General features: G+C 40.1%; 1 protein-coding gene across 1 annotated transcript in view; it reads right to left on the minus strand.

Annotated features, from left to right (window-relative positions):
- Nucleotides 1-7,009, minus strand: part of b3glcta (beta 3-glucosyltransferase a) — a 56,045-nt gene extending 49,036 nt beyond the window's left edge. Inside the window, 3 exon segments of the mRNA XM_070906133.1 lie at nucleotides 6,793-6,886; nucleotides 6,888-6,956; nucleotides 6,959-7,009. Of these exon segments, the coding sequence (XP_070762234.1) occupies nucleotides 6,793-6,886; nucleotides 6,888-6,956; nucleotides 6,959-7,009 (214 nt within the window).
- Between the last annotated feature and the right edge of the window lie 4,815 nt (nucleotides 7,010-11,824).

Below are 11,824 nucleotides of genomic sequence, written 5' to 3' on the forward strand. Positions count from 1 at the left end.
CTGGAGTGACGCCACCAGTTCAGAACAAACGAACAATGTAATGAACCTAATTATTTGAGTCATAAAAGCACCAAAAAAACAACAGTGGAAGCGAAGTCCAAATTTGCCACGTGAGGAAAAGGAATATTATTTTTCCATGTTCCTTTCAAAAAGAAGTATAACATGTAAAAGAGCAGAAAATACCCACATTAAAAAGGTACTGATTACACCTAAGGTCGTCACCGATTTTCACGCCGGGATACACATCTGATTTTCACACACAACTTTTATGTTTCCTCTCAAACATTTCTTTTTTGTTTGTTGCTGCAAGAGAACACTGTTCACTGCTCAGTTTACAGTTAATGTTTTTTTTTTTGTGACAGCTCAGAATATGCTTCAAATAAGAGAAAGTAATGAGATAAAACAGGGAGAAAACAGAAAAGAGCTACTGATTATCCTGCAGATCAACCAAAGTCTCTTGAAATACTAAAAAATAAACAAAGAAACAACACAATGTTTCTGCGGCTTCTAACATTTCTTATTAAACAACTTTCGACTGAGATTTTTGCATTTTTCAAACAAATGTTCACCTGTTTAACATTTAGAATAATAACACTGATTATTGAATAAACTGTCAATCTCAATTTTTAAGCCAACATGTCCATGAATCCTAATTGCCCTGTGAAGTTCTGATCTAGAAAAGCTCTGTAGAGCGAGTAGAACGACTACATTGTCATCTGGCATCCCAGTTTCTGTCGGTATTAAAAATGCAATATTTGGCGTGAAACGAAGCTTCCTACAGGAATACGCTCAAGTTCACGATCCATTCTGCTACATCTGCTCAAACTTCCCATCTTTTCATGGCTCACCCTGGAGAGGGAGAGGCAGAGACACATGGAGAACGAGAAGGGGGGGGGGGTAACTCCCTACATAGTGTCAGGAGTGCTGATGGGAGCACCTCCACCTCATCGCCTCCTCAGCCTGCATAATCAAGTCTGTTGTTTCCAACCATGTTTTCAATTGAGCCACACCGAAGGGAACTTGCTTGCTTTGATTTTAGAAGCTCAGGAAAATCACACTACACGCTGAATGCTCTGAAAGGTTTAGTGGAGGGCTTTTCAACAAGCATCGAAATTTACATTGTCATTGTAATCAAAGCAGACGTCCGATGCAATTAGCCAGGGAACGCTGTGCTCATAACCACGGGAGGGAATCAGGTCGGTATGGGTGTATCTTAGCTGAATTCAAAGAATCTGACAAAAAAAAAAAAATGTACAGTGGGTACGTACAGTACTTCACAGAAGTACAATTCCTCTTTGTTCAAGGTGAACGGTTCCACTATGAGCCATTTCTACTACTTGTCTACGACATACAATTCTTGATGGATTCGTAGTAATTAAGCAATAATTTGCTTGTTTCACAGTTGGTTGGTGTCTGACTTAACTTTCCACTTCATTCAGGATTTAATGGGTACAGAGAAAGTGGAAGAAAAATGGAGCCACCACATGAATCTACTTTGAAGTAACTAAATCACATTAACAAAAGGCAGCTACGCAGGTGTATTATATTAACTTGAATGCTAATTAGCAGTCAGTGTCAGCTTTAAGAGAGCTCTGATAATTACCATGTCCATGTGTGAGTGTTCAAAGCAAAATGAGAAAAGCTTCCTAAGTGGCTGAATGGTGAAGAGCCCAATGTGTGGCTACACTGGTCCCAAATATACAGGGTTTTTTTTATGTGGCAAAGACAATAAAATCTAAAATCGTGTTAGCTTAACAATGCTGATATTTACGGTGGGGCTGCCATCCAGAAAACTCTTCTGAGACCAATGCACAAACATCCCCAAGCTGAGGGCCATTAAACCTGGATTCGCCTCTTACCAACCCTTTACAAAACCATAGACAGCAGCTCTCAGCACTCCAGTTCAAAACAAAAATCATCTATCCGTTATCTGCATGGCACAAAATGGCGTAGAGGGGCAGGTGAGGACAGAACATTCAGCAAGCCAAAGAGACTCTCCTCGAGAGTTGGCAAATCAAATCTGAGATAAATATTGGACTTAAAATTCTACGGGAGGTGACAGTGGACTCAAATGGGATTCTCATGTCGCTGTGTTTCTGCCATTAAGGTGTGTTAAAATTTAACACAAAAAGTTCATTTTAATCATGCTTTATTCATGCAAATTTGATGGCTGCAGAGTTTTTAGTGCCAATCTGACAGAGGTACGCTGTAGCTGCTAGCTAACTAACTGTGTGTGTGCAGATAGTGCCTGCGGCCCAGTGTACCAAGGAATTACGTCCATATTGGATGATTCTGCACCTTACGATTTATGTCCAATGCCAATGTTCAGCGCCAATGCAGGAAGCAGTTTGCTGTATATGTAACAAGGAAGAAAATACTGTGTGGAAGTCGGGTGGTGTCTGGGTGTATGACAAGGAGGACTGAAAGTTTGCCTTTTTACTATATCCATGGTCTTTCCCTAACCTTAACCATAACTAGTTAATTCCCGCAAATATTGCAGAAAGTGAGAATTTTTAAAATGTCTATTAGATTAAAAAAAAAAATATATATATATATTCTGGGGTTTTCAATATGGATCCTCTTGTCTGGCGATAGGGTTCATGCCTGTTAATGTTAGTGTGACAGCTCAGTCTAGGACTGATCTCAAAACTTGCCATGAACTCCAATTCGTTTTATTCTCGTCTGTGTGCATTCAAGGAGTGGAGTCGTACAGCTCAATGAGAAACATTTTGAACTCATGCAGACCTATCTTGACCTCAATTTGTGTTGCCTCGAACAAATCCATGTCTGTTTGCTTCTTTCAGTTGAGTGTAACCACTCTCCCTTTAAAATCTGCTTTGTGTCCAGTCTGAACACACTGCAAGATGATGATAAGTCGATATAATATATCAAGGTTAGTTACTGTGACTTTCAGATTCCATTCTCTGGTCTCTTGTAATCAAAAAAGCTTTAACCCATTTTTCATTGTTGGTGAAAAATGTGTAAAGTTCATTTCAAATCCCCAGTGTTTCTTTCTATAATTCTTTCATGTAAAAAATACTTTGTGAAGACAGAGACAGCAAACACTATTATAATAAAAGTAGCTCCTTAAAGAACTGGCACAGATGGCACACAGTTTGCCCTGCTCAAACAGTTGTAGCAATGCATCTGACATGCAGGACACAAAGGCTTCATCTGGCACTGTCATATTAAATTTAAACTTTTTATTCCTACACCGCCAGCAGCCATCTAGAACCCATACTGGCAACTCCTGACCCAGTTAGAGCTATATGTAAGCTATGTGTAAGTGTATGTCATTTTATAATCAGAATATTGATGTTTATTTTTTTTATGGGAAATCAATGGGGAAATTGTTAATGGATAAAATAACCAAACATGAATGTCTGTTTTTGGCTGATCTGGGAAAATACCTGACAAATGACTTGATCACATCGATGGAAATATAAAAATCCAGTGTTGCCAGAAAGCAGTCCTGGTAATTGTGGAGCTGAAATGTTAAGCTGATTAATTGATTGTCAGGAAATTTATTGGCAACAATTTTGATAATTGATGCCAAAAGATGTTCTGCTTTTCTTTATACGACAATAAACGGAATCTCTTTGGTTTCACAAAATGAACAATTTGAAGATGTAACCTTATGATAGGCATTCTTCACTTTTTTCTGACATTTCATAGCCGTTGAATAGAGATTTGCAGCATTGTCCACATTAGTCTAATACAACCACCGATATTAAAAAGGGAGAGATAAAGAACAATCTAGGACAGTAGACAAATGTATAGAGTATACTGCAGCCAACTATAACTAAACCTTTTTAAGTAAGTGAAATTAAAGTTTTCTAATTATGATTTACTTTGATATCATGACTAAGACCTCCATCCATCCATTCATCCCTCAGCCGATAGCTGCTCAGTAAGGCAAAAGCACAGAGGAGGCTTTTCCCCAGCAGCTCCCTTCAGCTCTTCCTGTGGGATCCTCCAGCACTCCCAGACCAGTTAGAGATATCCAGTAATCTCTCCAGCGTATCCTGGATCTGAAAGAGTTTGGCCTCTTTCAATGGCATCTTTACCAGGTGCCTGATCCACTTTAGCTCGTTCTCTTCGGCATGCGGGAGCCTCAGCAGCAGATGGACCCTGAAGTCCCCTTGAATCACAGACCTCCTCATCCTCTCACCCACAGTGAGGCCGACCAGCCTGCAGAGAAAACTCTCATACCTTTGGTTGCTATCCAAAATTTGTGACCACAGCTGACGTTCAAAACAAAGACGGCACTCTTCTTCCCATCATCAAAAACATCAATCTCACCCTCCTTTTCACTGTCACTTCACAATAAAACCCCAAGACATGTGACCTGAGGTGTCTTAGGATGGGGGGATGGGGGGAGCTAACTTTTTTATTTTTTTTGGAGATAAAATCTGTAACTTTCCACATGTTCAACCTTCAATTAAGATGACAAAGCAGTGATAACCTTTGAGATGATGTTTGTTAGTATGCAATGAAAATGCCATCGACCAACCAACCACTCGTGTTATTTTTGTACCTAAAAGGACAAATTTAGATGAAACAGGTGCAATGAACCTTTCTCAGAAGCAGAGTATGAAGATCATCTCCAACCACACAGATAATTCAGATTTAACTTTAAAATTGTAATCCACAATTTGTGTACAGTCCTCTCTCTGCCCCAAATATTGTACATCATTGTAATATCACTATAACCACAGTCAAATGCAGATTTTGGGGAGTGACCACACGTGCCACAATTGAAATGCGGCTCATGTGGACTCCTTGAGTGCTGTAGCCTCAAACTTGGAGGTGCTGCTCCTCATCCCGACTGCGTCACACTCAGCTGCAAACCGCTCCAGTGCACATCAGAAATGATAGTCTGTTGAAGCCTCATGGACGACATCATTGAAAAACAGCAGAGGTGGCACCCTAATGTCACCAAACTGGACGCTCTCCAGACCTCGGCTGCGCCTTGATGTTAGGTCCATGAATATTACATATAGGGGGGAGCAGAAAAGCAGCCTTGTCAGAGTCTAATGCCCAACTAAACGTGCTTGACTCGGTGCCAAACACACAAACACAGCTTGCGCTCGTGCAGGGGTACCGGTGGATTGCAGCAGTGACCCTGGCTCCACAAATGCCCAGACTGTATTGTATTTTTGACATATCCACAAGCTTGAAAGTGGTTTTGAAGTAGTTGCAGCATCTTCAGGAAAGCTAAAATGTAACATTTCACCCATAGTAAACATGGTTTAAACCGAGACAGGCCTCAATTTCTTGACCTGCAACCAGGAATTGAGAGTGAAAGATGATCTTAAATGACAACTTTTCTCACATTCATTAAAAATGTAAAAGTCTGTAAAATAGAGAGACCAAGCAGATTTTTTACATGACATAAGCATGATCAGGTGTAGAGCAAGCAGAGAAGGAATGTGAAAGAGTGAGGTTACAAAAGTGTAGGTTAAAAATTATTATCCTAGGTCGAATCCAATTAATAATAAATTAGTGTGACTGGAAGCAGTTTCTTGCAGCATTAAGATTCATAGATACTCTGTTAGCCCTAAATCTGTTGGTGGTCTTAAACACGACAGACGTCGCCCTTTCTTGCAGTACTAAAATATGTGCAGATCCTTTTATTCTGGCCTTTTTTTTCTTCTCTTCATTGTAACAATTTTCAGCCTTAGCAAGGGCGGTGGAGTCTCCTGTGCTCAGCATTTATCTCATTCTGCTCAGGAGGACATCCACATGGTACACTGGGCAGATGCAATATTGGTCACTCACTGTAATTCCCTCCACAGCTGCAGCCACACATTGTGTGCTGCACCCCACCCAATGGACGTGACACATCCCTGAATATATGCATGTGCAGACCATACTGTATGTTCTTCATGGTGTAAAGACACAGAACTGTATGCAGGGGTCTAAACATGCTTGTATTCCTGTGAAATTAAATTCACCTGAAATATGTGATATAGGCTGTAAGCCATTAACCGTTTGTCCAATTAAGCAATCAACTCCATGGAAGTAAAAATATTATTACCCACAATTTAACATATTTCTGCAGGATATTTAACTACATTTTTTATTTTAAAAAGTATAATAATGACACTCTTTCAATTGGCTGGTAAGACTGTGGATATGACCCCCCCCCCCCCCCCCATGGCAACAGAAAGAGGAATAAATCACTGTATGGATCACACAATTGCGGCTGTCGTTTAATCTAATACTTTTGCTGCTAAATTCCCGGTGCACATCCAGAGTGACAGAGGAAACCCTGACTTGGTAAAGCTTACAGTAACTACAGCCTGAGGTGCATTCATCCTCGGGCTTGACTCCCACTTGTGCAACGTCGATGTGTCAGGAAGAAGCTACTTAACGCCGCTTGTCTCGAGTGGGAACAGATTTCTACAGAAACGCCGCGACTCCAAAAAAAAAAAAGGTCAGGGCTTTCAAACCGTTTCCTGTGACTAACTCATGCAAACTTGCAGTCCTCGGTCTGCATAAACCCACATGGCAACCAGTACGTGCAAATCGCCTTTCAACTCCTCAGGAAGTTGAGACGAATCATGGCTCCGCACTTCTCCAACAGTTCTGGAAATACACTCGCGGCTCGTCTCTTGTCGCCGCTGGAAACACCGCGCTCAGCGCTCCACTGTCGCCTCTGCCCGATCACACGCTTCACCTCTGAAACCAGGACAAACTGTTTACTGTTGAGGGTGTCATTGTGCCCCTCACAGCTGCCTGGTCCGAGCCTCCTGGCATGCAAGATGAGAAAGTAAAGTGAGTACTCACAGAGGGAGAGGAAAATCCAGCAGCCTGCCACTTTGTGCCCGATGTGGGGGTTGTTCGACATCATCCTGGGAGAGTCCTGTGAGCAGTGTAGGTGGCGGAGAAAGCTCGCAGAGCATGGGCTTTCTGACACTGTTTAAAAAAACAACAGGGCTTTTCCTTTTCACAGTTTCACGGAAAACGGGGAGTGGGTTTGTGCTCCGGTAGGAGGCTTCCCCATTTTCTGTTCAAGGCGCAGGGACGCGCTCTGCTGGCGGGATGAGTTCACTGAGCTCAGCTGACAGGCTGCCCGACCAGATGGAGGACAAACACACACACACACACACACACACACACACACACACACGTACTGCTGCTGCCTTCACGTACTCTTGTGAAACTCCTGTTTCTGAGAACCGGACGTGGAAGTACGATCTTGTTGAGTAAGACATGATAACAAAATGGACCGTGTAACAGCGTTTGGCATTTTTATTTTATAGAGTTTCTTCACAACTGCAACTCACACAGAAAGAACTTTAACAAGGCTGTAGACAGTATTTTAGAAATACTGAGGTCAGGAGTTAGGGCTGCAACTAACATATGTTTATTATCATTACTTTTTCGTTTAATCGTTTGGCCAAAACAAAAAGGCCCGTAATTTTTTCCCCCACATTTCAATTACTAATGTAGCCTAACTGTTAAGATATATGTATGTATGATATATGTACATACGTACTCCATAATAGCCTAATATTTGTGTATTTGTAAATGTAAAATTGTAAAGTCCTCCTCTGACATGAGGGTACCAGGGTAGCTCTTTAAAGCCCTGAACCTGAACGCACCAGACATTTAGTCTTTTCATAGCAGTTGCATAAATGAATGGTGGCTCCATTCCCTTTAGGTCTCCCAGTAAGCCATACCAGTGGTCCCTGCATTTGGAACACCTAATTGGGATGCAGCCATCATTAATGTTATAAATAACACCTGCGCTTTTCTGGCAATGTCAAGTCAAAATGTCTGTGGGGGAAAAAGGCCATTCAGGGCCCACAGTTTGTGTCCCTGACGGTAATAATGTGTAGACCCACTGTATAGTAGAGAACAGTTTTAATGATACAGCCTCAGTGTCAGTTGGAAACTATGTTTGCACTTGGAGAAGCCACGGGGAACAATTTATCCAAACTTCCTGACTCTTCTTTTTTTGTCGATTTTAAAGACCCACATATTTTGATGTGTCTCAGTTTTTAGGGAAGTAATTGTGACCAGTATTTACTAACGTCATACTTATACTAACAAATATAGTATACTTATACATACTCAACTACATATTTATTTAAGTTATTTATTAAAACCCCAACAAACCTGTGCTACACCCACACACTGTCTTATTATCGTATTCTGCCTGATTACACCTCTTCTCTGTGTAGGTGTGTACAAACTGGTTCGTTATATTATGATCTCAAAACAGCAGCTTGATGTTGCCATGTGCTACTTTATCATGAAAAGTCATGTGAATTCATCTGAGAACAGATGCCAAACAAATGAGCAACTAACAGTAAGTGACATGAATAATAACTACATGCAGTTAGGTGTTGCTGGGCTATTTTGCATGCTGGCTTACTGTTACACCTACATTTAACTTAATTCATGTTTTTAGTTACACCTGTGTGTGTGTGTGTGTTTCCTGCTACAGGAGTTGTGCAAAGATTTATTTTCTAAGGCATGAAGATTCAGAATGAACATGAAATTGTGTTTCTTTGACAGATTTTCTCAGTTATGAAATATGCTATATAATTTGAAGGGAAGGGTTTTCTGAGGGCCGTAATGAAGCTGAGAGCTTAATGATGCTGTAGAAATGAGAGTGTGTCTAAGCCCTGGCCACCACTGGCTTGGTTATGCTTTTAAATGATAGAGAAGGAACGTTAAATCATGCACAATGTCTGTGATATGTGCACCATGATCACTTTTTTTTGTATTTTGCCCTTAAATGATCAAAAGCAAGAACGTGTGTGAGGATGCGTTACAGTCATTTATTGCAAACACCAGTACGTTTCAGTTCAAACAAATGAAAACATGGTAGTAATTCTGTTTACTCGATAGATCATTAACTTTGAACTTTAGTTGTTGACACAACCTCTGTGTTCTGAGACCAGTAAGTGCCACATTTTGGCAACATGGATGTCCCACTTTCAAAGCTGTATAATTAGTTTTCTTTCAGCAATAGAAACAGTATTTGTGACATCCAGTGAAGGCAGCATTCATTCAGATGTCCTTTGACAGATCAGTCATATTTGTGACTATAAGAAAGTCTCTCCCACAGCTAGAAACAAAAAAACCAAGACAGCGTCACCCTGAATTTTTCTCCAGTGACCGTAAATGAAAGAGCAAATTTGTGGACAGTGACGGTTACTTGATTTTACAGAGACACAGTCAGATTTTCTGGTTCATGACTGCTGGCAAAAGAAGCAAAGTGTCTGTAGTTCACTGTCACTGAAGCAGCTACATGTTTTGTGTGATGAAAGCCTCGGCTCTGTAGTCTTGCTCATGTCCATAAATATTGATAATCTGCCTAAAACTGTAGGAAAAACATTGTAATTAACAACAGATTTCAACGTCCCAAGATGGATTCTCACTTTAACATCACACTGTTTTCCTCCAGCCTGGGTGTAACTGGATTTGTGACCTATAATTATGATGTTTCCCACCCAGAATATCTCTGGCTTTCATGTTCAAAATGACTCCTTCTCTCTCTAAAGGTGCTTATATTCTCTGAGCATGTGTGAATTATTCAGAGGTCCCACTGCTTTGTGGGATCTGTGTGGGTAATTAGGTTAAAGGGAAGGGCCAAGTGCTAATAGTTAGTGTAATCAAAAAATAAATGTGTGTATAACCTCCCCCTGTTTAATGTTACTCTAATTATTGTTTGTTAACATTAAATTGCATGAAGAAGGGGGAGTGTGCGGGTGTGTGTATTTGTGTGTGTGTGTACACAAGGGATGATAAATTGCAGGTTTTCAAGATCTCCATGGGTGTGATTTCTACGAACAGAAAACATAAATATCACAGTGACAATTTATTTGATGGACTGTGCAAAATGCAATTGTTTGCACACGCTGTACAATACGCCTCTCCCCCCATTTTGCTATGTTATGTCACCCTTTATTTTGCTTGCACAAACATGACTGACTGTCACTTTCCCCTTACTCATACCTAAAATGCACAGCTAAAAGCCCTCTGTCCTCCACGGTCACATGTTCTAAAATATTACTGCTCCTTCCATTTAGCATATGGTATATGGTCTTACCATGAGAGTCAGATCGATATCTCACTTTGTCAAATCCTTGAAAGGCATAAAGCAGGAAGAGAACAGCTAAAACAAGTGCATTACATAAACTGTTATGTTAAACATGATCGTTTATAAAATATAAGGTTGACAAATTTGAAAGTGTGCAGGTTTTTATTAATAATACATTGCATGCCAGGGCCCCTAGATAAGATCATAACCAATACATTTATTACACGGGTAATACATCATATCTCGAAGATAAAGAAATGTATTATGTGAACTAGAGCCATTTTCACTGAAAGGATGTGATATGTTTTATGTATTCTCTAATTCAATCATTTTTTCAGAATCAGGTTTTGACAGCTGGCTCAGTGATGTTAAATTCTCTTTATCTCAGCCATGCATTCTTCCAAAATGAAAGGAAAAAACGTTTTTCCTACATTTAAACCAGCATTTACGGATTTTTTTTGGCCACTAGGGCGCAACTGAGACAAGATGTAAACACAACACAGGCATATTATCACCTTTAACTTGATATGGCTACATGTTAGTAAACAGTTGCCTGTTTACAAATCCAGCAGTAACGGAGCAACATAAGCTTTTATATGGAGTCATGTTTGTGTCCACCTGATAATCCAATATTAAATCCAATATTCACTCACCTTTTAACTCTATTTTTGGCCTCCACCAACTTCTGAGGTTAAAATATCTGGCTTTTTAACTGCTAACTGCTCCACCATGTTTACTATGTCTGTGTCTGTCTGCTGTTTGGAGCTGATCAGGTAGTGTACAGTGGGTTTTCAAAGCTTTTTCACTGAAAAACAACACTATGAAAGTGACGAGAGTGAACCAAAACGATGAGCTTGAAGATGTTATAAAAGTCCATAGAGCTGAGAGGAGCGACCCATTTCACATACAAGAAGTCATGAGATTCATTGTTAATATAAAAATACTGGATATAGCTGCTTTAAGGATGAAGGACTAAAGTTCAGTATCTGTATAATAATTACATGCTCAGTTTAAATATTTGGCCTGGTTATAATAAAGAATATATATGAGCAATTCCCCTCTATTGCTTTACACATCAGTGTGTTTATGTAGAAAACCGCTCACTAAATTCTATTTAAGTCTGTTTAAGTCTCAGGAACACTGAGGAAAATGTTCTCTCCCTCACAGTCTGAAGTCATAAATGTCAAAGTTTTCATTACTGCTCTAGTCTAATGGTAACAAGTTCCCAACCCCGTTTTACTTCACTTCATAGCAGCACTAAGACCTGGACAGTTGTGTGTTTCAAAATGCAATTAAGAGCAATTTGGTGGAAAGCAGGTTGCTCCGCTCCTTTTTAAACATGAACAGCTGTAGATCCTGGTTCTCTTGATCCTGATCTAAGTTGGATTAATGAATGTTGAAAAAACCAATTGGGTATAACTACATATAACCCTACTTCTCACTGTTATTTCATTTCATTCATTACATTTTTCCTTGCTTTGTCTTTATGGTATTGGATGCTGCAATGACCCAGTTTCCCAATTGTGATCAATACAGTTTCATCTTATTCAGTTGACTCCAGTTCCTCAGTGCTGCTTATGAAAGGATCAATAGCAGCGAGGGAGAGGTCAGGTCTTTCACTAGTGTTTGGTGGCTCCACAGTATCAAAGCCTTTCAGAGCGCAGTGGTTCGATAGCTTGTTAGTGAGCCTGACAATTTCATGACAGAGCCTGAAATGCAAAAGAAGACACACTCACTCCAAATATAAATCTGTCACTTTTTAAG

The sequence above is a fragment of the Enoplosus armatus genome, chromosome 5 (assembly GCF_043641665.1).
Source record: "Enoplosus armatus isolate fEnoArm2 chromosome 5, fEnoArm2.hap1, whole genome shotgun sequence".
NCBI classification, from domain to species: Eukaryota; Metazoa; Chordata; class Actinopteri; order Centrarchiformes; family Enoplosidae; genus Enoplosus; species Enoplosus armatus.